At 36.9% G+C, this 23,999-nt stretch overlaps 1 protein-coding gene across 4 annotated transcripts in view; it reads left to right on the plus strand.

Annotated features, from left to right (window-relative positions):
- The window catches only part of LOC137250222 (zinc finger CCCH domain-containing protein 13), a 103,801-nt gene extending 80,585 nt beyond the window's left edge, over positions 1–23,216 (plus strand). For all 4 annotated transcript variants that reach the window (XM_067782644.1, XM_067782643.1, XM_067782645.1 and 1 more), the window contains one exon: positions 19,573–23,216. In XM_067782644.1, the coding sequence (XP_067638745.1) occupies positions 19,573–20,556 (984 nt within the window). In that variant the 3' untranslated portion in view covers positions 20,557–23,216. The remainder of the gene's footprint in view (positions 1–19,572) is intronic.
- Positions 23,217–23,999: the final 783 nt, after the last annotated feature.

Here is a 23,999-nt window from a genome sequence, read left to right on the forward strand (position 1 = left end):
TTGGCAGAGCCAAATATTTTTCGACTTTATATCTTTTTTCTGGTTTTCACCAAATACCACTTCATGTCAATTCTAGAGACGTTACATCTTTCAGTACAGATCGAGGAGCTTTTCGTTGGAAAGTTTTACCTTTCGGTTTAAATATAGCACCAAACTCTTTTTCACGTATGATGTCATTAGCATTTTCAGGCATTTCGCCAAATCAAGCTTTTATGTACATTGACGATGTTATCGTCATCGGTTGTAGCGAGACACATCACATCAAAAATTTAGAAAAAGTTTTCGAAACTTGTAGAAAATTCAATTTAAAGTTAAATCCCAACAAATGCAATTTCCTACGTTCTGAAGTAACTTTTTTAGGCCATAAATGCACTTCAAAAGGCCTGCTGCCAGATGACTCAAAAATAGACGCAATTAAAAAATACACTAAGCCTAAAGACAAGGATGCTGTTAGGCGATTCGTTGCATTTGCAAATTATTATAGGCGATTTATACCTAACTTTGCGTCACTGGTAGCCCCTTTAAATCGTCTAAATCGAAAAAAAGTTGAATTTGTTTGGGATGATGCTTGCGAAAATGCTTTCGAAAAATTAAGATTATCATTTATGTCTCCTCAACTATTACAATACCCTGATTTTTCAAAAGAATTTATTATCACTGTAGATGCATCTAAGAGTTGTTGTGGCGCTATATTAAGCCAAAAACATGGAGATAATGATTTACAGATTTGCTTTGCATCAAAATCTTTCAATAAAGCCGAACAGAAAAAGGCAATCATAGAATTAGAACTTTTAGCAATACATTTTGCTATAAAACATTTTCGGCCGTATGTTTACGTTACACATTTCACGGTAAAATCAGACCATAGACCATTAGTTTATCTATTTAATATGAAAGATCCTTCCTCGAAACTCTCTAGAATCAGATTAGATTTATCAGAATACAATTTTACAATTGAATATATTAAAGGAAAATCGAATGTCGTGGCTGATGCTCTTTCGCATATAAGTATAGACGAGATTAAAGATTCGACAAAACACGTTTTAGCCGTTAAAACTTGATCACAGACTAAACAAGAATTACAAAACGAAAAAATAAGTTTAAATGATACGACTTCTAATGATAATAAAGTACAAGTATATGATAAATTTTCATACGATTTTTCAAAAAAGATACCGCGAGTAAAATCAAATATGCAATATAATAAAAATAAGGAGATCTCCAATTTACAAATTTATGCGCATTTAAAACATAAAAAATATAATTTACTTAATCTCGTGACTGTTAACGAAATAGCGAATTTAGATGAGTTACTTTCGAGGCTGGAAAAAGCAGCCGACAATCACAATATTAAACAATTAGAATGGCCAAAAAGCGATATATTTTTCAATAATTTTGCAATTAAAAATTTTAAAACCCGCGGAAATGAAATTTTAAAATCATTACAAATAATATTGACGGACCCTGTTGAGACCGTAACAGACAATGAACAGAAACAAAAACTTTTGACAATTTATCACGAAGATCCAGTGTTAGGAGGTCATTGCGGAACAAAAAGGTTATATGCCAAATTAAGAACTAAATATTACTGGAAAAACATGACACGTGATATAGCGAAATTTGTGAAAAATTGCAATAAATGTCTTTTAAATAAAGTGAGACCAAAAACAAAAGAAAATCTTGTCCTTACCCCAACACCCTGTAAACCATTTGACATAGTAATTATCGATACAATAGGTCCACTTCCAGAATCAAACTATGGTAACAAGTTCGCTGTTACTATGATTTGTGACTTTTCTAAATACCTGGTAACAGTAGCTGTATCAGATAAATCAGCAAAAACTATCGCATGTGCTATTTTTGAAACCTTTATATTAACATATGGTACAATGAAAGCCATTAAATCCGATTTAGGGACGGAATACAAAAATGAATTATTCTCGGAATTAACAAAACTTTTAAAAATTAATCATGATTTCTCAACAGCTTATCATCACCACGAAACTGTTGGTACTGTTGAAACAAACCATAGAGTCTTTAACGAATATTTACGTGCATATCTAGATGAAACGTATTCAGATTGGGATACGTATTTGAAATACTTTACATTTTTACATAATACTACAAGTATTTCGGTTTTTGATAATAAATTTACTCCTTTCGAATTAATATTTGGCAGAAAATCTACAATGCCACATGAATTACAAAAGGAACAAATCGATCCGATTTATAATGTAGAAAATTATACAAAAGAGCTAAAATATAGAATGCAAAAATCTCATAAAATGGCAACAAATTTGATTAATAAACATAAAATTAGAAATAAAGAATTATACGATAAAAAGGCTAAGCCTTTAGATATTGAAATTAATGATAGGGTTTTAGTAGAAACAGAAGCAAGAAATAAACATAGAAATATATATCAAGGTCCGTCCCTACATAATAAAGAATATCGATGGACCAAATGTAAACATTAATAAAATTGAAAAAACTGTACACAAAAATCGTATACAAAAATCAATTAAATTGATAGCTGAAAATAATCTTTAAATATAAACCTACTTTAAGAACATGCGAATGAAGGCCAAACTAAACAAACTGTTAATGTTAATTTTTAATACGGCCTAATGTACAATATTAATATGTTAAATTGAAATACTTAATAAAATATATTTACTCAATTTAACAATAAGCATACATTTTTTAAAAAATAGTACGGCTCACTTCGAACTAAAACATTATATTGTTACATATTTCATTATACTCAGTTGAGCAGAGCTCACAGAGTATATTAAGTTAAACAGAGATAAAGCGACGAAACTTGGTAGATGAGTTGAACTTATGACGCAGAATAGAAAATTAGTAAAATTTTGGACAATGGGCGTGGCACCGCCCACTTTTAAAAGAAGGTAATTTAAAACTTTTGCAAGCTGTAATTTGGCAGTCGTTGAAGATATCATGATGAAATTTGGCAGGAACGTTACTCATATTACTATATGTACGCTTAATAAAAATTAGCAAAATCGGAGAAGGACCACGCCCACTTTTAAAAGAAAAATTTTTTAAAGTAAAATTTTAACAAAAAATTTAATATCTTTACAGTATATAAGTAAATTATGCCAACATTCAACTCCAGTAATGATATAGTGTAACAAAATACAAAAATAAAAGAAAATTTCAAAATGGGCGTGGCTCCGCCCTTTTTCATTTAATTTGTCTAGGATACTTTTAACGCCATAAGTCGAACAAAAATTAACCAATCCTTTTGAAATTAGGTAGGGGCATAGATTTTATGACGATAACTCTTTTCTGTGAAAATGGGCGAAATCGGTTGATGCCACGCCCAGTTTTTATACACAGTCGTCAGTCTGTCCTTCCGCATGGCCCTTAACACGATAACTTGAGCAAAAATCGACATATCTTTATTGAACTTAGTTCACGTGCTTACTTGAACTCACTTTATCTTGGTATGAAAAATGAACGAAATCCGATTATGATCACGCCCACTTTTTCGATATCGAAAATTACGAAAAATGAAAAAAATGAAAAAAATGCCATAATTCTATACCAAATACGCAAAAAGGGATGAAACATGGTAAGGTAATTGGATTGTTTTATTGAAGCGAAATATAACTTTAGAAAAAACTTTATAAAATGGTTGTGACACCTACCATATTAAGTAGAAGAAAATGAAAAAGTTCTGCAGGGCGAAATAAAAAACCCTTAAAATCTTGGCAGGTATTACATATATAAATAAATTAGCGGTATCCAACAGATGATGTTGTGGGTCACCCTGGTCCACATTTTGGTCGATATCTGGGAAACGCCTTCACATATACAACTACCACCACTCCCTTTTAAAACTCTCATTAATACCTTTAATTTGATACCCATTTCGTACAAACTCATTCTAGAGTCACCCCTGGTCCACCTTTATGGCGATATATCGAAAAGGCGTCCACCTATAGAACTAAGGCCCACTCCCTTTTAAAATACTCATTAACTCCTTTCGTTTGATACCCATATTGCACAAACGAATTCTAGAGTCACCCCTGGCCCACCTTTATGGCGATATCTCGAAAAGGCGACCACGTATACAACAACCACAACTCCCTTTAAAACCCTCATTAATACCTTTAATTTGGTACCCATTTCGTACAAACTCATTCTAGAGTCACCCCTGGTCCACCTTTATGGCGATATCTCGAAACGGCGTCCACCTATGGAACTAAGGATTACCTCCTTTTAAAATACTCATTAACACCTTTCTTTTGATACCCATATCGTACAAACATATTCTAAAGTCACCCCTTGTCCACCTTTATGGCGATATCTCGAAAAGGCGAACACCTATAGAACGATACCCATATTGCACAAACGAATTCTAGAGCACCGCTGGCCCACCTTTATGGCGATATATCGAAACGGCGTCCACCTATGGAACTAAGGATTACTCCCTTTTAAAATACTCATTAACACCTTTCTTTTGATACCCATATTGTACAAACAAATTCTAGAGTCACCCCTGGTCCACCTTTATGGCGATATTTCGAAAATGCGACCACCTATACAACAACCACCACTCCCTTTTAAAACTCTAATTAATACCTTTAATTTGATACCCATATCGTACAAACACATTCTAGAGTCACCCCTGGTCCACCTTTATGGCGATATTTCGAAACGGCGTCCATCTATAGAACTAATGCCCACTCCCTTTTAAAATACTCATTAACACCTTTCATTTGATACCCATATCGTACAAACATATTCTAAAGTCACCCCTGGTCCACCTTTATGGCGATATCTCGAAAAGGCGAACACCTATAGAACGAAGGCCCACTCCCTTTTAAAAATACTCATTAGGACCTTTCATTTGATACCCATATCGTACTAACAAAGTCTAGAGTCACCCCTGGTCCACCTTTATTGCGATACCTCGAAAAGGCGTCCAGCTATAGAACTAAGGCCCACTCCCTTTTAAAATACTCATTAGCTCCTTTCGTTTAATACCCATATTGCACAAACGAATTCTAGAGTCACCCCTGGCCCACCTTTATGACGATATCTCGAAACGGCGTCCACCTATGGAACTAAGGATTACTCCCTTTTAAAATACTCATTAACACCTTTCTTTTGATACCCATATTGTACAAACAAATTCTAGAGTCACCCCTGGTCCACCTTTATGGCGATATTTCGAAAATGCGACCACCTATACAACAACCACCACTCCCTTTTAAAACCCTCATTAATACCTTTAATTTGATACCCATATCGTACAAACACATTCTAGAGTCACCCCTGGTCCACCTTTATTGCGATACCTCGAAAAGGCGTCCACATATAGAACTAAGGCCCACTCCCTTTTAAAATACTCATTAACACCTTTCGTTTGATGCCCATATTATACAAACAAATTCTAGGGTCACCCCTGGTCCACCTTTATGGCGATATCTCGAAACGGCGTCCACCTATGGGACTAAGGACTACTCCCTTTTAAAATACTTATTAACACCTTTCTTTTGATACCCATATTGAACAAACAAATTCTAGGGTCACCCCTGGTCCACCTTTATGGCGATATCTCGAAACGGCGTCCACCTATGGAACTAAGGATTACTCCCTTTTAAAATACTCATTAACACCTTTCATTTGATACCCATATCGTACAAACGCATTCTAGAGTCATCCCTGGTCCACCTTTATGGCGATATCTCGAAAAGGCGACCACGTATACAACAACCACCACTCCCTTTTAAAACCCTCATTAATACCTTTAATTTGATACCCATATCGTACAAACACATTCTAGAGTCAACTCTGGTCCACCTTTATGGCGATATTTCGAAACGGCATCCACCTATATAACTAAGGCCCACTCCCTTTTAAAATACTCATTAACACCATTCGTTTGATGCCCATATTGTACAAACAAATTCTAGGGTCACCCCTGTTCCACCTTTGTGGCGATATCTCGAAACGGCGTCCACCTATGGAACTAAGGACTACTCCCTTTTAAAATACTCATTAACACCTTTAATTTGATACCCATATCGTGCAAACTCATTCTAGAGTCAATCCTGATCAACCTTTATGGCTATATCCCTAAATGGCGTCCACCTATAGAACTATGGCCCACTCCCTCATAAAATACTCTTTAATGCCTTTCATTTGATACACATGTCATACAAACACATTCCAGGGTTTCCCTCGGTTCATTTTCCTACATGGTTATTTTCCCTTATGTTGTGACCATAGCTCTCAACTGAGTATTTAATGTTCGGTTACACCCGAACTTAACCTTCCTTACTTGTTTTCTTATAAATTTAAATCTTAATCCTAGTAAAGCCTAAAGAAGAATGTGGCAAGACTGATCACCTTGCCAAATTCTTCTTTTCTAAAGGGGGATGATGTAGTGTCATGTAGTGCCAGCCAACTAAAAACTAAAATAAAATTAAAAACTGAAATAGCTGGCATCACCCCCACATGCAACCATGCATGTATGCACTTGGCATTACTGGGTGAGAGAGTCGAATGACGGAGAATTCTGATTGGCTCAATCCTCCGTTATTCGACTCTATCACGTCATCGCATCATGCAATTTTACCGCTATGCACCTTTGGCATAGCGGCGGGGCTGCTTTGAGGCGTCAACAGTTTTCAGTTGAGTTGAGTTTGGATTGAGCCGGCACGCAGCCAACAACGCGACTTTTGTAAAAGCGCGCTCGGGTTTGGTGAACTAAAAATGTGTGTACTACAAAAGAATATTTGTAACGCAACTAAAACGAAAGTGTACATATTTTAAAGAAAACTAAAGAGACTAAGTCCCACAAAGCCAAACTTAAATAAACTAATTAAACAAAAAAATGGGTTTTTTTATTGTTGTGTGTATGCGTGCGTGTGGCTGTATGCTAAAATAAGTGGCATTCAAAATGCCACTTTACAATTTTTTGGCAACCAATTTGACAGTTCAAAATCCATTGTGAGCAAAAAAACAATCCAACCTAATGATCGCAAAATTCATTGTGATCTGAAAATAATTAAGTCCCGTTTGCTATGTTGTTGTTGTAGCAGTGCTTCGCGCCAATAGGTATCATCAATGTGCTTTAACGGGAGTACAAGGAAACCTGCTGTTTCAACAGGGATGGACAATAATGAGAGGGGTGTTAGAGGCGTTGGTTCCACAATACAATTGAAGAGATGGTTGGTGTCATGTGGGGACACATTGCAAGCAGGACATACATTTTGTATGTCGGGGTGGATTCTGGATAGGTAAGAGTTTAACCTGTTACAGTACCCAGATCGAAGTTGAGCTAGAGTGACGCACGTATGTGTTTATATCACTGAGGACCTGCTTGTGCTTTTTTGCGTCATACGGCTGTGTCCTCAGGTGCCGTATTTACTCATAATGCTTACGGAGATGATCTCTTAAGCCCCTGGGCGGTGTAGCCTCATCAGTCAGATGTCTGTTGGGACTCCCAGGTTTCTGTTTGGTCTGTATTTCATTCCTCTCCCTAATGGGGAGTACTCACGCCTCATTATGTAGATAGTATTCTGGGGACATAAGAAGACGGCCCGTAGCGTTTCTGAGGGAATATTTTGGCAGGCCTGTATTATCTTCCAGTGAGTAACCCTTAGGCTTGGCGACCATATCGGGGCCGCGTAGCATGCAATCGGCCGGTAATGAGCATTTTTTTATCTTTATCCAAAGTGCTGCCGGAAAGAGATTTGAGCATTTTATTACGGCTCTGGATTTTCGGTACAATTGCGGCTGCATGCTCTCGAAAATGTAGATCCTGATCGAACGTCGCACCCAATATTTTAGGGTGAAAGACAATCGGTACCACGCCATCGACGTGGATGTTCAATATGGTCGACATTGGCGCGTCCACGTTGTAAATAAGGTCGCCGATGATTTGGTCGGTGAAAATGTCAGGTTTCGCGAAGCAAAGAAACATTTAAACCCCCATCCGTTTGCTATGTTATAATCCCGTTTTGTTTATACGTTTGCCGTACCACGTAAGTTTCTTTCGTATGGTTGCCGATCCGTAATCGTATGTTGCGAAGCAAGCCCTGGTTTTCAAAAACAGAAAATGCTATTGAAGATATCATATTGAAATTTGGCGAAGCAAGGGTGGGTTTTTTCGAAAGTATAAAAAAAATTTAAAACTGGTTCCTGCCTTCCTTTAAAGATCAAATAGTTTAAATTTGCTAGTTTCCATTAGAAAAAAGTTGGAAGAGAAAAACTGCAAACTCGTCGAATTACAAGCAAAATAAAGTGTGCACTTTCATTTCGGAACAGTCCTTAAGTAGGTATTAAAAATAAGTAGTTAACTTCCGTGAAAAAAGTTCTGATTTGTAAGTGTTACAATTTTAGTTTAGGCAACCAAACGATCATTTCCACTAAATTACAAAAAAATTAATTTTAAATGAAATATAAAGCATGAGCCACGTAGTAATTGTTTGATCAAAGATTTAATTGCTAGTTACTTTCCTACGAAGGTAAAGTTATAATGAAAGTATGAGAAGCGGTCCCAGTTCATTCCGTTAGCATTAAGAACTATTAGGAGCAGAACGAAAACGGTGACGTTGGAACCGATGTGCGGAAAGTACTTAGATTATGGAGGGAATACTTCTCTGATCTCCAAAATGGATCAGCTTTTTTACAAAACATGGTCGGGAAAGTACATGCCTGACGATTGGAATAGAAATGTTCTTTGCAGAGTTCACAAAAAGACCGAAGCCCACCGTGCATAGGCTAATTTGACCTTATCAGTGCGGCTTCAGACATTGTAAATCTACCATCGACCAGATTTTCACTTTGCACCAAATCATGAAACAAAACCGCGAAAAAGAGCTGACATATATCATCTCATTCAAAGCCGCCTTCGATAGCACGAACCCCAGCGGGTTATTGGGCTTAGACAGTATGACTGTCGTAAGAAATCAAAAAATGTAAGGCGCGATAACCTCCGAAGAGATTTTAGGCCGAGCTTCTCTTCAAATTTGCGTCGTGCTCCTTTTTAAGTTTTCCTACAAATTGGCGGGACGGAACCTACTGGTTTTATGCCGACTCCGAACGGCATCTGCAAGGCAGATGAGTTTTCACTGAGAGCTTTTCATGGCAGAAATACACTCGGAGTGCTTGTCAAACACTGCCGAAGGCGACCCGCTTAGAAAAATTTTCTTCTAATTGAAAAATCATGTTTCTAAAATTTTGATCATCGGTGTGGTAGGCGAAGCACGCTACCATCACACCACGGCGGCCGCCACTGTCGTAAGAAGCGACTTAAATATGCAAATCTTTCAAGGGTATGTTTAGCACAATTTATAGCTTCTCCAGCCAAATTGTCAACTTACCTACCCGTGGCGAATTCCGTCTCCTTAGCAGCCGAGGTTCTGGCGACCCCAAGTTCCTCATGGTAGTAGGGGGTGGGGGCGGGATGGCCTTGAAAGTTCAATGTGGTCATATTAAATCGTTCCCAAGAAGGTCGTGATTGTACCTTAATGGAGTTTGTTACCGGAACGGACCGGATTTATATCCGGCAAATACCATCAACATCGATCTTTATCGATACAAAAACAACAACATGTGTTTGGTGTTGAATGAGGATAAAACGAAGTACCTGCTGTCATTAAGCAAAGGTTCAGCGCATTTGCGCTTTAGCAACCACGCCACTGTTAATCCCGTTTTGTTTATACGTTTGCCGTACCACGTAAGTTTCTTTCGTATGGTTGCCGATCCGTAATCGTATGTTGCGAAGCAAGCCCTGGTTTTCAAAAACAGAAAATGCTATTGAAGATATCATATTGAAATTTGGCGAAGCAAGGGTGGGTTTTTTCGAAAGTATAAAAAAAATTTAAAACTGGTTCCTGCCTTCCTTTAAAGATCAAATAGTTTAAATTTGCTAGTTTCCATTAGAAAAAAGTTGGAAGAGAAAAACTGCAAACTCGTCGAATTACAAGCAAAATAAAGTGTGCACTTTCATTTCGGAACAGTCCTTAAGTAGGTATTAAAAATAAGTAGTTAACTTCCGTGAAAAAAGTTCTGATTTGTAAGTGTTACAATTTTAGTTTAGGCAACCAAACGATCATTTCCACTAAATTACAAAAAAATTAATTTTAAATGAAATATAAAGCATGAGCCACGTAGTAATTGTTTGATCAAAGATTTAATTGCTAGTTACTTTCCTACGAAGGTAAAGTTATAATGAAAGTATGAGAAGCGGTCCCAGTTCATTCCGTTAGCATTAAGAACTATTAGGAGCAGAACGAAAACGGTGACGTTGGAACCGATGTGCGGAAAGTACTTAGATTATGGAGGGAATACTTCTCTGATCTCCAAAATGGACCAGCTTTTTTGCAAAACATGGTCGGGAAAGTACATGCCTGACGATTGGAATAGAAATGTTCTTTGCAGAGTTCACAAAAAGACCGAAGCCCACCGTGCATAGGCTAATTTGACCTTATCAGTGCGGCTTCAGACATTGTAAATCTACCATCGACCAGATTTTCACTTTGCACCAAATCATGAAACAAAACCGCGAAAAAGAGCTGACATATATCATCTCATTCAAAGCCGCCTTCGATAGCACGAACCCCAGCGGGTTATTGGGCTTAGACAGTATGACTGTCGTAAGAAATCAAAAAATGTAAGGCGCGATAACCTCCGAAGAGATTTTAGGCCGAGCTTCTCTTCAAATTTGCGTCGTGCTCCTTTTTAAGTTTTCCTACAAATTGGCGGGACGGAACCTACTGGTTTTATGCCGACTCCGAACGGCATCTGCAAGGCAGATGAGTTTTCACTGAGAGCTTTTCATGGCAGAAATACACTCGGAGTGCTTGTCAAACACTGCCGAAGGCGACCCGCTTAGAAAAATTTTCTTCTAATTGAAAAATCATGTTTCTAAAATTTTGATCATCGGTGTGGTAGGCGAAGCACGCTACCATCACACCACGGCGGCCGCCACTGTCGTAAGAAGCGACTTAAATATGCAAATCTTTCAAGGGTATGTTTAGCACAATTTATAGCTTCTCCAGCCAAATTGTCAACTTACCTACCCGTGGCGAATTCCGTCTCCTTAGCAGCCGAGGTTCTGGCGACCCCAAGTTCGTCATGGTAGTAGGGGGTGGGGGCGGGATGGCCTTGAAAGTTCAATGTGGTCATATTAAATCGTTCCCAAGAAGGTCGTGATTGTACCTTAATGGAGTTTGTTACCGGAACGGACCGGATTTATATCCGGCAAATACCATCAACATCGATCTTTATCGATGCAAAACCAACAACATGTGTTTGGTGTTGAATGAGGATAAAACGAAGTACCTGCTGTCATTAAGCAAAGGTTCAGCGCATTTGCGCTTTAGCAACCACGCCACTGTTGGAACACATAATTTCGAAATAGTAAAAGACTTTTTAGGAACTAGCATTAACACAAACAACATCAGGTTTGAAATCCAGCGAAGAATCACTCTTGCCAATAAATGCTACTATGGACTAGTTAGGAAATTGAAAAGTAAAGTTTTCTCTCGGCAAACGAAAATCATGCTCTATAAGTCATTTGTACCCGTACTACCATTTGGTGCAGAAGAATGAACCATGACAACATCAGACGAGGTGGCTCTTAATTATCTAGCGCATGTCTTCAACTTGTCCTTATCTACCTTCGTCATCCCCGAAAAATGGAAAATGGCCAGGGTGGTTCCGCTATTAAAGCCTGGGAAACTTATCGTCCGATATCTCTTCTATCGCCAGTAGCAATGACACTTGAAGCCATTCTGCTTCCCTATTTCAAAGCAAATTTGCGTCTTGCCAATCATCAGCATGGCTTCTGAAAATTACATAGCACTACCACCGCGCTAAATGCCATTAAAACACAGATAAATTTCGGATTAAATCAAAACCCCACCATAGGACAGTACTCTTTGCGTTAGACCTGTCAAAAGCTTTTGATACGGTCAACCACGGCACGTTACTGCAAGACCTGGAAGGGTCACCCCTTCTCCCAAGTCTCAAAGAGTGGACCGCAAATTATCTGTCTGGTCGGCAAGCATCGGTGCAATTTAGGAACATAACACCCAAACCAAGAAGAATTAAACAAGGGGTGCAACAGAAGGAGTTACTATCGTTTCCGACGCCGATGACTGCACAATAATGGGGTGGGCCCAGGCCCACAGATCAATGAGCTTTGTAACAAAATAAACAACTATCTCCCTGATCTCTCCAGTTTCTTCGCCTCGCGAAACATGACATTGTCACCGACCAAATCATCGGCGACCTTATTTACAACATGGATTGAACATCCACTTCGATGGCATCACGCTACCGACTGTCTTACACCCTAAAATCATGGGTATGACATTCGATCAGGATCTACCTTTTGGAGAACACGCAACGGCAATTGTACCGAAAATCCAGAGCCGTAATAAAATGCTCAAATCTCGTGCCGGCAGCACTTGTGGCAGAGAAAAAGAAACGTTCATTACTACTTACAAAGCAATTGGCCGGCTGATTGCATGCTACGCGTCCCCGATATGGTCGCCAAGGCTAAAGGTTACTCACTGGAAGAAAATACATGCTAAACAAACAGTTTCTGTTGAATACCCAGAAACCTGGGAATTCCAACAGACATCAGATTGATGAGGCTGTACCTCCCAGGGGGTTAAGGGGTCAACTCCGTTAGCATTATGAGGAAATGCGGCACCTGAGAACACAGCCGTATGAATCAAAAGAGCACAAGCAGGTCCTCAGTGATATAAAAACAAACATGCGTCGAACCTCTATGCCGGGAATTTCCCGGCGAATCCAGTACCTAAAGAAAAATACCCAGAACTAGCAGAAGAGGAATGCACTCTAGGGAAACGCGCTTCACTCTAGCTTAACTTCGATCTGGGTACTATAACAGGTTAAATCTTACCTATTCAGAATCAACCCCGACATACAAAATGTATGTCCTGCTTGCAATGTGTCCCCACATGACACCAACAATCTCTTCAAATGTAATGTGGAACCAACGCCTCTAACACCCCTCTCATATTGGTCCACCCCTGTTGAAACAGCAAGTTTCCTTGGACTCCCCTTAGAGGATATTGATAACAATTTTCTATTGAATGAGGTGAAGCACTGCTACAACAACAGCAACAGGTGGCTCTGGGAATGTTCGAAGAAAAGTTCTTTACGAAGCTTTACGCGTTAGCGACGGCGAGTACCGAAGAAGACTTAGTAATGGGCGATATGTGTTTTACGCAGATAACGAGCGATTTAAAACGCAGCGGCTACTCTAGGCCATGTTTCGCGAATGAGAGATGATGCTCCGGCTATTGAAGTGTTTTTATGGGAATCCCACTATGGAAGTGGAGGAAGAGGGCGACCCCCACTCCACTGGAAGGACCAGGTGAAAAACGATTTAAATTCCCTTGGTGTGACCAATTAGCGCCAGTTAACCCAGCGAAGAAGCGATTTGCCTCCCCTTGTTGTATGGCCATAACCGTTTTAACGGTTAAGCGCCAGTTAAGTTACTTAGTAAGTAAGGGCAGGGCAATATATGAAAAGTTTAGTCAGATGTATTGGTAATTGAAGCAAAAATCAAAAATCGTATTGCATTCTAGACACAAAATTTAAAACCTAGTGATAAATTGCTTCTAGGTGGGCATACCACGTATTTTTTTGTTAGTTAAAAGATGAACTTTGTTGTTGCATTTTGAATTAATGGTTCAATTAAAAAATAAATATAATTCATAAAAAAATGAAGTCCAAAGCGAAGTTACATATTAACTGTTCATATTCAGTTAGCTTTTTTTTCTTTCTTGTAAAATTTCATTGCATACAATGTTTGCAGCTTTCCCATCAGGAGCCAAAACATATAAATTATCTTTTTTGTTACACGGGATAGAGCTACGTATAATTGCCCATGTGTGAAACATTGAGCTCTTAGGTCCAAACCGGCTACCTTAAGTGTTTGTCCTCGTGCTTTATTTATTGTTACTGCAAAACATAATTTGACTGGAAACTGTAGCCGTTTAAATTGAAATGGGAGATTTGTTGGTACTATCGGGATTCTTGGAATCAAGACATTTTCTCCAGTACCACAACCGGTCAAAATTGAACACTCAATGAAACCTTATTATGAAAAGCTCGGCTAGAACACTTATTTAAATCGTAACAATAAATTATTATTAAAATATTAAACTGCATGGATGAAAGTTGAGGAAAAATTATCTTAATTGTTTTCATTTCCTCTCCTTTCCTTTCTTTTCCCTTTCTCTTTTCCTTTTTTCCTCCTTTCCTTTCCTTCTCTTTCCTTTCTTTATCTTTCCTTTCCTTATCTTTCCTTTCCTTACCCTTCCTTTTCTTTTCTTTCCTACTTTCCCTTCCTTCCTGTCTTTTCAATTCCCTTTTTAATCCTTTCCTTTCCTATCCTTTCCTTTCTCCTCCTTTCTATCCTCTTTTCTCCTATCCTTTTCTGTTTTTCGTTTCCTTTCCTTTTCTTTCATTTCCTGTCCTTTCGTTCGCTGTACGGTCCTATCTTCTCCCTTCCTTTCCACCCTATAATTTCCTCTCCTTTTATTTCCTTTCCTTTCATTTCCTCGGCTTTCCTGTCCTTTCCTTTCCTTTCCTTTCCTTTCCTTTCCTTTAGTTTCCTTTCCTTTCCTTTCCTTTCCTTTCATTTCCTCGGCTTTCCTGTCCTTTCCTTCCCTTTCTTTTCTTTTATTTGTCCTTTCAAAAAAGTTCACCGAAAAATTATACCAAATAATATAGAAAATCGCACTGTATGGTCCTGTATGGTACTCACCTTTGCAATAATATTGATAAAAAAAGCCAAAATTTGTTTTGATTTTCAATTAAAATAAATTATTAGCGCAGCTTACTCATTTAATTTGTCTTTACGATCAGCAAATTAGCATAATATATTGAAGAATTAAATCTCCTTAGTGCACAAATATTAGCATATATACATGCAAAAATACAAAAAAATAAAACTTTTGTTTAAGAATTTTTAGGAAATGTACTAAGTCACTTTTTTTGAAAAATTGTATTTTAATGCAGTTTTAAAACTGAATTCAAAATACATCGATCACAAAAAAAAAATATTTACATTTTTGATTTTTACGTGCTGTGAGCAATGATATGTAAATGTGATAGTCCAGATTCAATTCTTATGACGTGGGCGTCAGCAAGAAGGAATTTGAGATCCCCTTTACGCCATACTCCACAATCGATCGGACATTGATCATCGCCCTCTTATCTATTAATGTGGTACTTTAAATGGTCCATTCATGCGCATTTTTTTTGCACATCAGAAATTTAAGAACAATAAAATGAAAAATCGAAATGTTTTTGTTTTTAAAGTTTGACATTTAAATTTAGGTTGAAAAGTATGTTCATAAAAATTCTAAATTTTAAATTTTCACTGCTTTGCCGACACTTTTCAGTGATTTAGGTTTTTTCTCTATTTAGGTAGCAATTTAGGCAAACTCGCACACAGCCTAAATTATTACTATTGACTGCTCCATACCCTCCTGCTTCGGGAAGTTATAGAACCTAGCCCTGTGGTTCTGCTGCATCTACCTCAGACGGTCATACTTGTCAGTGTGTCACGTGTAAAAGACGGTAACACCGTTCGGTTGTTCGGGGTTAGAATTCAACGTTCGTCGTCCCCGAAATTTCTGAAAAGCTTTTGTGGCTCCCTGCTCTTCACGTATAAGGACGTGACATCAATTATCCGCTGTAGCTCGCGCCAAACGCCGCCTCCACCTAACGGGGCGCTCCAACCCATCATGAACAGAAGCAATGTCGAGCACCAGTCGACGCACGCACTTGGAGAAACAGTCATCAACTCCTAGTCCCGCACACAATGTGCTTCGTATGCCAGCTAAGAATATTTATGATCGCGACATCGGTCCAACGCAGTTCATGCCTTGGCCGATGCCAGCTTCATAGATACTCCGGTCTTAGAAATGGCAACCGTCCGACTGGAGTATTAGTTGCACCGTGCTGCCAAAACACAAGTACCAACCCATCGACACCAGATACTGCAGCAGCAGTCAGACAGCACTCGACAAAGCCTAGATCCTTCAAAGCGTATCTACCCATCTTCAACTCCCAGAGGAATTTTGACTTTTGTATGATTATTAATCGAATTTCACTATTACAATATTTGATTATTTTCGATTATTCGAATAATCGTCACTCTAAGAAGTGTTCTTGCCAAAAAATACGTATACGCCATGCATCTACCACATATTTCTTCTTTGTTTTATCTTTATTAATTTGATCGATTAGTAGATATTGAACTCTAAGAATGGTATATCTCAAATATGGTGTCCCCAAGTAAAATTGTATGAAACTCCAAAAAATTTATCTCATATTTTTGTACATCTTGGATCCAGACACACGTGAGTAATGTATTTAAATGCAATTTGGACCACTTTGCATGTAGAACAAAGGATTGAATTTAAATCCGCCTAATTAATCGCAAAAATGCAAAAGGTTTTTACGAATACATACTTGAGTGACAAGAATCTAAATATGGGGATTAGCAGTTTTTAGACCTGTAGTACTAAATTATTTTGTTTCAATGATATGTCAACGCTAGTTTCACTTTCGAAATGTTTCTCGATAATTTGGGGGATATTACGGAACACTTTCGAGATTTTTCAGTATAACGCTTAAGGAATTACATTAAGGGTTATTAAATACCAGACATGTTCGGCAATATTTATGATTTTTATTACAGTATTGCTTTAAACAGTTTTGAAACAATTTGGGATAAGTTTAGTTCCGCCAATCTCTAAATCTTCCTAGAAATAGACCTTACCTACCATTAAATAATAACGAAAATAGTGACAATAAGTCGGGCACGTCAATGCATCAGTCATGTATGTAGCATTACAGCGACAGTGTAGGAGGCAACACAATTGCAACCTCATATTAATTGGCAATTTAGCTATTTTGTACTATTTATTTGTTCTATTGTTCCGGGGCTGAACACGAAAAGGGCATAAAGCAGAGCCGTAGCTTAAAATGTGAAAGAAATGCTCTGGCTCTACTATGAGCTGTATTGTGGTCTATCTCGGTGCCCTTCCGGGTCAAATCTTGATCGTTTGGGGGTCACTTCGGTGTAATTTCGTGATGACTATGGGGTGTAGTTAATAGTTTGAGGGTCCGGACTAATCGCCACAATCATCGTAAAATCGCTCCCGGAGGACCTCGAAATATCTAAACCAAAATATTCCGAAAAGTACCAAAAACAGACCCCGAAGTGATCCCTAAATTACGCTCGAATGATCTCGAAATGACCTGAAAGTAGAAATAGTCCCCAATATCATCAAGAAATGACACAGGGAAGGCCGAAAAAAGTCTGCAAAAGCATCCTGATATTACCCGGAAGTGAACCCTAAATGACATTAAGAGAATCTTGAAACAGGTCCCAAGATAATCAGGAAATGACCTCGAAATGCTCACGAGAGCCACAAATAGTCGCCAAATGATCCCGAATGATCTTAAAACTACCCATGAACAACCCATTCCGAAATTACCCCAAAGTGATACCTAAAAGACCCAGGAAGAAGCTCGAAATAGTCCCCAAATGATCCCAAAATTGCTAAATAATTCTCCCACAAAAACCAACCTGGAATTGACAAAATCCAGAGTGGCTCCGTTTAATTTGTTGCTTTCGACTTTTTTTTTGTCTGTTTACGACTACGATGGTGTAACGTATCGTCACCCAAAGATCTTACGGGTAACGTTCGATAATACTCTCACCTTCAAGGCGCATGCAACCAAAATTGTATCTAAAGGACAAAACCGCAACGCAGTCGTATGCCGGCAGCTCTTGGGGAAAAGATAAAGAAACGTTGCTAACCACGTACATGTGCTACGCGTCACCAGTTTGGTTGCCTGGTCTTAAAAACACATACTGGCCTTTAAAAATGCTGCAAGTCTCCTTAAGACCCCTGAACATCACCTGCATAGTGAGTCCAAAAAGCTCAACTTTAAAGAGCATAACAAAATGCTGAAGTTCTGGGTACTGTAACAGTCTAAACTCTTACGTGTCAAGAATCAACCCCGACATACATATATACGTAATGTATGTCCTGCACGCGATGTGTCCCTACATGACACCAATCATCTTTTCAATTGTAATGTGGATCCTACGCCTCTAACACTATGGTCCGCTCCTGTTGAAACTGCCAGTTTGCTTGGACTCCCGTTTGAGGACTTCGATGACAATTTGTGAGTGGTCGTGCCCATTGTATGTGGCGAAGCACGGTTAACACAACAACAACGAGGCAAATTGGAAAAGAAAATCGGCCTAAATTTCCATACCAGTAGCAGTTGTTGCGACGTATGAGAAAATGTATTTTATTCAAGTTCTGTGAGGATTTCACACAGAGGATTAATGAAATAAATAGTAAAGTATTCTAAATTAAAGCCCTTATTGAACTTAATCTTCCATACAAAATATAAATTCCTAATTATATCATTTTGCTTTATTGAAACTCTAATGGAGTCAAAAATTAAGTACGTTTTGCTTGATGGGTCGGATTTTATTGTCAATGTAACAAATTACGATAAAAAATTTATTATTTTTAATAATTTACGAAAATTTTAAAAACTTCAAAATGTTATTTTCGCTGCATTTGCAGCAAAAGTCTTTTTTAAAAATTGGCCCATATTTGTTTAGGGGCAAAATCTATGAGTAGTTGTACATTCACTTTGTTTTGATTATCTTTATAGTTTAAGAGGAAACGACTGCTTTCAGTTTTAACAGTTGGTTGTAAAGGCGTAGTATTTTTTTGGTTGGTTGACAGATGAGCGCTTAATGAAGCAAGTGGCCCTGTGTGAAAAGAAAAACTTATTTATTTCATTAAGCAAAATTGTGATTCCATTCCCATTCTGTGTGAAATTGGTATAAAAACTATTGTATTTTGCAGTTCGTTGCAGTAATAATGCCTACCATGTATTTTAATCTACTATATATTTGTGAAAGTATGTCTGTATGTATGTTTGGACTTACAGCCTAAACCGCAGAATGGAATCGAACGAAATTTTGCCATGACATACCCTGTGTGCGTCAATCTATGGTAGGCTATATAAAAAAAGTTTTCGACAAGGGGGCGTGGCACCTCCCATACAACTAGAATTTTACGTAGTCAATATATCTGAAAGTATTAAGGCTACACGACTGAAATTAGGTGAGTGGTTATATGAGACCAATCCCTACCCCTCCAGAAAAACTGGGTATAACGAAAAAGGGGTCGTGGCACCTCTCATATAACTGGAATTTTTCGTTGTCAATATATCTGAAAGTATTAAATCAAGACGACTGAAATTAGGTGAGGAGGTATATAAGACTAATGGGGATAGCGAAAAAGGGGCGTGCATCTCCCATACAAATGGGGGTTGGTATTAGTCTATATAGTACTGCTTTTATTTATACCCGAACGACGTCGGGTACTCTGCTAGTTGTTTATATAGAGCTATATTAGCAGCAGAAATTGATTCTTTAAACAATACGATATACATTATGCATATTTATAATAACGAACATTTTATAAAATATTTTTACAGGATCATCGGACTACGCAGCCCAACAATAATAATAATAGTAATAATAATAGCAGTAACGCAACAAACAGCACCAACAGTGAAGATCAAATGCAACAACAAAACCAAACGCAAAAACTTAAACCGATTGTAGTGACCGAACGCAAAATGATATCGTTAAAGAAGCGCCAACAACAGCCACAATATTATGATGAGGAGTTGCCACGTCAAAAACAACCACAACAAACACAAACGCAGAATCAACGTAAACAAATCCCAACAGCTAAAATAATGCCTGAAGCAAAACGTAATATAAATGAACATTTAGCTCATGCATCAAGTAGCGGAAGTGGTGGTGGTAATAGTGGTAGTAGTGGCAACAGTAGCAGCAACACCGCAATAATAAAGGCAGTTCCAAAAAAAGAAACACGTACACCAACGCCACCACCTGCAGCTGTTTTAAAGCAGTCTCGACGTTTGTCCTCGCCAAGTGCTGATGAAGTTGAACTGGACTATGACGAAGATGAACTAATGCTTGAAATGGAGGATAGATTACTGGCTACTCCAACACCATCCCCTCCACCAAGAAGACCAGTATCTCGAACACCCTCACCGGAGCCACCAGCCCCACCACCACAACCTACTAAGGCAAATTTTAAATCTAATCGCAGTAGTAGTCATGCATCATCACAAAGGTCATCAACTTCGGCAGCCTTCAGTTCAAGCAATCGGCGAGTAGTATTGAAATCGTCATCGTCAACAACAACTTCAACAGGAAGTAGCAGCCGCAAAGAAAGTGATTTGCATTCATCCGATAATAATCGCAGTCGGCACACAGGAGGTGGAAATTCTCGTAGTAGCGGAAGTAGCAATTCAAGAAAGGGTATATTTGATCGTTTGGATTCTAGAAGGCATATGTATGAGAGCGGAGGAAGCAATAGGGAAGGTGGCGGAGCCAGCGATGGAAAGCGCAGTAAAGGACAACGTATGGTTTTAAAACATGATTAAGAACTTGGGACACTCATTGTCCCATTTATTGATATCTTTTAATGTGTATTGTAAACATTTAAGCTACACAATTCTAATATTATTATTCTTAGTAATAGATGATAAATTAAAAAAAAAGAAATATCTGCCATGTCGTTGAACGTTAAAAACGATAAAGTGGTTCATGAAATAATTAAATTACTTACGTGTTGTATGGTAGTCGTCGTTTATTCAAAGTTAAATGATTTTTTGTATTTAAATGCATCAAACTATCTTGGCATATCTCAAGTACATATATAAACTACGTTTATTTACAATGCTTTCTTCAGGCACATACAATTGTACATTCATACCTACACACATGCATATACATACAATATAAAGAAGGCGTAAACACATTCATATGTATTTAAATAATGTTCGTGTTTAAATGAAATAAGAAAAGGAAGGATAAAGTTATAATTTCTGGTAGATATAGATCTGAATAAGCATTTGTATATAAAATTATATTACAATGTTAAATTGTAGGTTTTATTTTAACTGAAAGCATACACAATGATCAGATTTCTATGTATTGGGGCATATGCATAAAATCAATGGAAACGTTTTTAATCGTTAATACTCAAAGTAATTTTGATGTGATTACTTTCAAACACTGAGTTGACTGGCTTTATGCTAACAGTCCATTATTACTCTTACGTAATTGGGTTATGCACCGTTTTCCCATTTTATATTTTTTGGCTATTGAAGTAAATTAATGACATCTTACATTTTTTTAAAGTTGTGCTAAAGCATGTGAAAATTTTTTTATGATTCTCAAAGAAGTTTTTTGATTTTTAAAAAGCCCCATTGAACTCTTCTAATTAGTGTAAGAATAAAATTCTAATTTAAATATCGCACACCTAGATGAAAACAGCGATCAACTCAAGTAATCGCAGTGTCCAGAGAGCACGAAAAACTGACTGCCTCCCCCATATACACCAAAGCAATTTTTATTTTTAAGAATCTTTTCTTGCGGACTTGTGGAGGTATTAGCAAATAGAGTATACAGTTCGGCAGGTGTTGAATTGGGAAGCCCCGAGGCACTCATACATTTGAAATTTCGGGTTTTTGAGTTAGTTCTATTTATCTAGGTGTGCGATATAATCGCTCTTCAATTTCCTAATGCCTTTATACTAACTTAAATTATTAAGAATCGTCACAAACATTTGCTTTCAATCCGAAAACTTGTATATGACAACACTAATAAAACACATAGTATGATGATCTTATTACTAAGTTTTCCAACCGCAAGTCTTAATCATTTCAAAAGAAATTTTGAACAGCTAAATTTATTTATAGATAAGATATAAAGTAAACTATTTAAAGTTTTGCAATAGTGACTAGCTGTTAAGTTCACATGTTTTTGTTATTACGCTCTCATAAACAAACACTCATATATACATATGGGTCGGTACATATCAAAACTGTTTAAGTTCACATTAAATATTTTTTCAGATTCCAAATGAATTACAACGTAATCGATGAAACCAATGGTTTTAAATAAATAATTGGGTAGGTTGAACTGTTCGCACAATAAAGACCTCACATAGATTGACTACATAGTCTTTTGTTTAACACAAAATAATGTGCCTAAAAAATTTCAAAACTATTTTATTTTCTGGAATGAATGGCGTTTTGTCCGACCAACGGCTGTTATTTAAATATAACACCATTGAACTCCGTTGCGCTGCATTGTTTTAATAACAGCAAAAAAGTACAATACTTCCGATCCGATAATTGTTTTTTTTTTTTTTACCTTGAATAAGACAAACCCAAAAAAAGCTCATATTTTCATACTTTTTTCTAGATACATATGTATATTAAGGGGGTTCAGGAAATGGTCTAGCATCATTGTATTGCAAGTTTGTGGGTAGCATATACTACACTAACAAAATACACGGCTATGTATTTGCTACGTCATTGCAAACACGCAACATCAAATCCGGTAGTTTATTTTCTTAATACTGAATGTTTTTGTTGTATTAACAGTGTAATATTGTAATATTGTAACAGTTTAATTTTGAATGTCAAATCAGTAACTGTATTTACAAAAAAAAAAAAGTGGAAAGAAAAAAGTTTAATATAGCAACGTTTCCACCGTCAAATACACAAAATTCTGAACTTCCTAATTTATTGTCTTTACAGTTTGTGCAGTAAAATGTAATGGGAGCAAATTCAAAACAAAAATTTGCAAAAATGATCTTATAAAATACTTAGGCATGATTGATATGTATTAGCTTATGTACATATGTTTATATATATATATATGACAGCAAAATACTATATTTATAATATAATTGACTAAATTTTCCAAAAATCGTTGACTTGACTTTACAATATATAAATTTATTTTACACTTGAGTTTGCTTAATGCATTTAGGCCCTCACTTGACCTTAGTTATTAGTATATATCTTTTAAGCATACACAAACTTCGCCCCATTTTAAATATAAATTAATATATTCGTACATATTTACTTTCCAAAGTAAACAGCCAGTGTACTATTTACAACACTTCATGATTGTACAATCTTTGCTTCTACGCAAAACTTTTATTTTGATATTTTACTCATTCACTCAAAGTAATAAAATTATTTCCCGGTACACTTTTAAGAAATAAAAATGCCGTATTTTATTAAAATGTTTTTGAAATTGTATTTTTGTAAATTATAAATAATATTTGCTGATAATTATTTACAATCATATGTTGAACGTACACAAAAAAATATATATTTCATAATATTTACAGATGTTTTAGAAATTGATATATAAACGATCTGGTTTAATTTTGCCATCATAATAAAATTACAATAATTCAATAAGAGAAATTATTGTGAATACGTCTCAAACTAATTAAAATTTACGAATGTAATTGGTATATAAAAATAGCGCCCAACATAATAAATTACTAAATTATAATGCTAATACAAAACAAAAAAAGATAATTTTTTTCATTATGCATTTGAATGAATTTAGTCAAATTGCACATTGTGTGTATGTAAATGGGTAAAGGAAAAAATGTTATTTATATTAAATTAAGAAAGGCTGTAGTTTTCTAAGACACATTTTTGCATAAACTAAAGCTTTAAGTAAGTGCATACGTTATGTGCACATACATACATATGTATGTATATATAGCTGAGTAAGTTAAGTCGAAAATTGTAGTTTGGAGATAACGCTAGTTTTTAAGCCAAATGTTGTAAATTAGATCAACGAAATAATTTCACCTTTGCATGAAGTACCAGGGATTTACGCCGTTTTGTGTTTTATACAGTCTGACAAAACGTCTGGGAGTTGTGCGTTAAGTTTTTGTTAGCGTCGTTCGTCATTTTGACACGTTAACTAAAAATACCGAGAAGTCTTAGAAATATTTTGAGTCATTCTATTGCGTTGAAATAAACGGTGTAATCACAGTTTCGTCTAT

Source organism: Eurosta solidaginis, chromosome 4, assembly GCF_040869045.1.
Source record: "Eurosta solidaginis isolate ZX-2024a chromosome 4, ASM4086904v1, whole genome shotgun sequence".
In the NCBI taxonomy this organism is placed as follows: domain Eukaryota; kingdom Metazoa; phylum Arthropoda; class Insecta; order Diptera; family Tephritidae; genus Eurosta; species Eurosta solidaginis.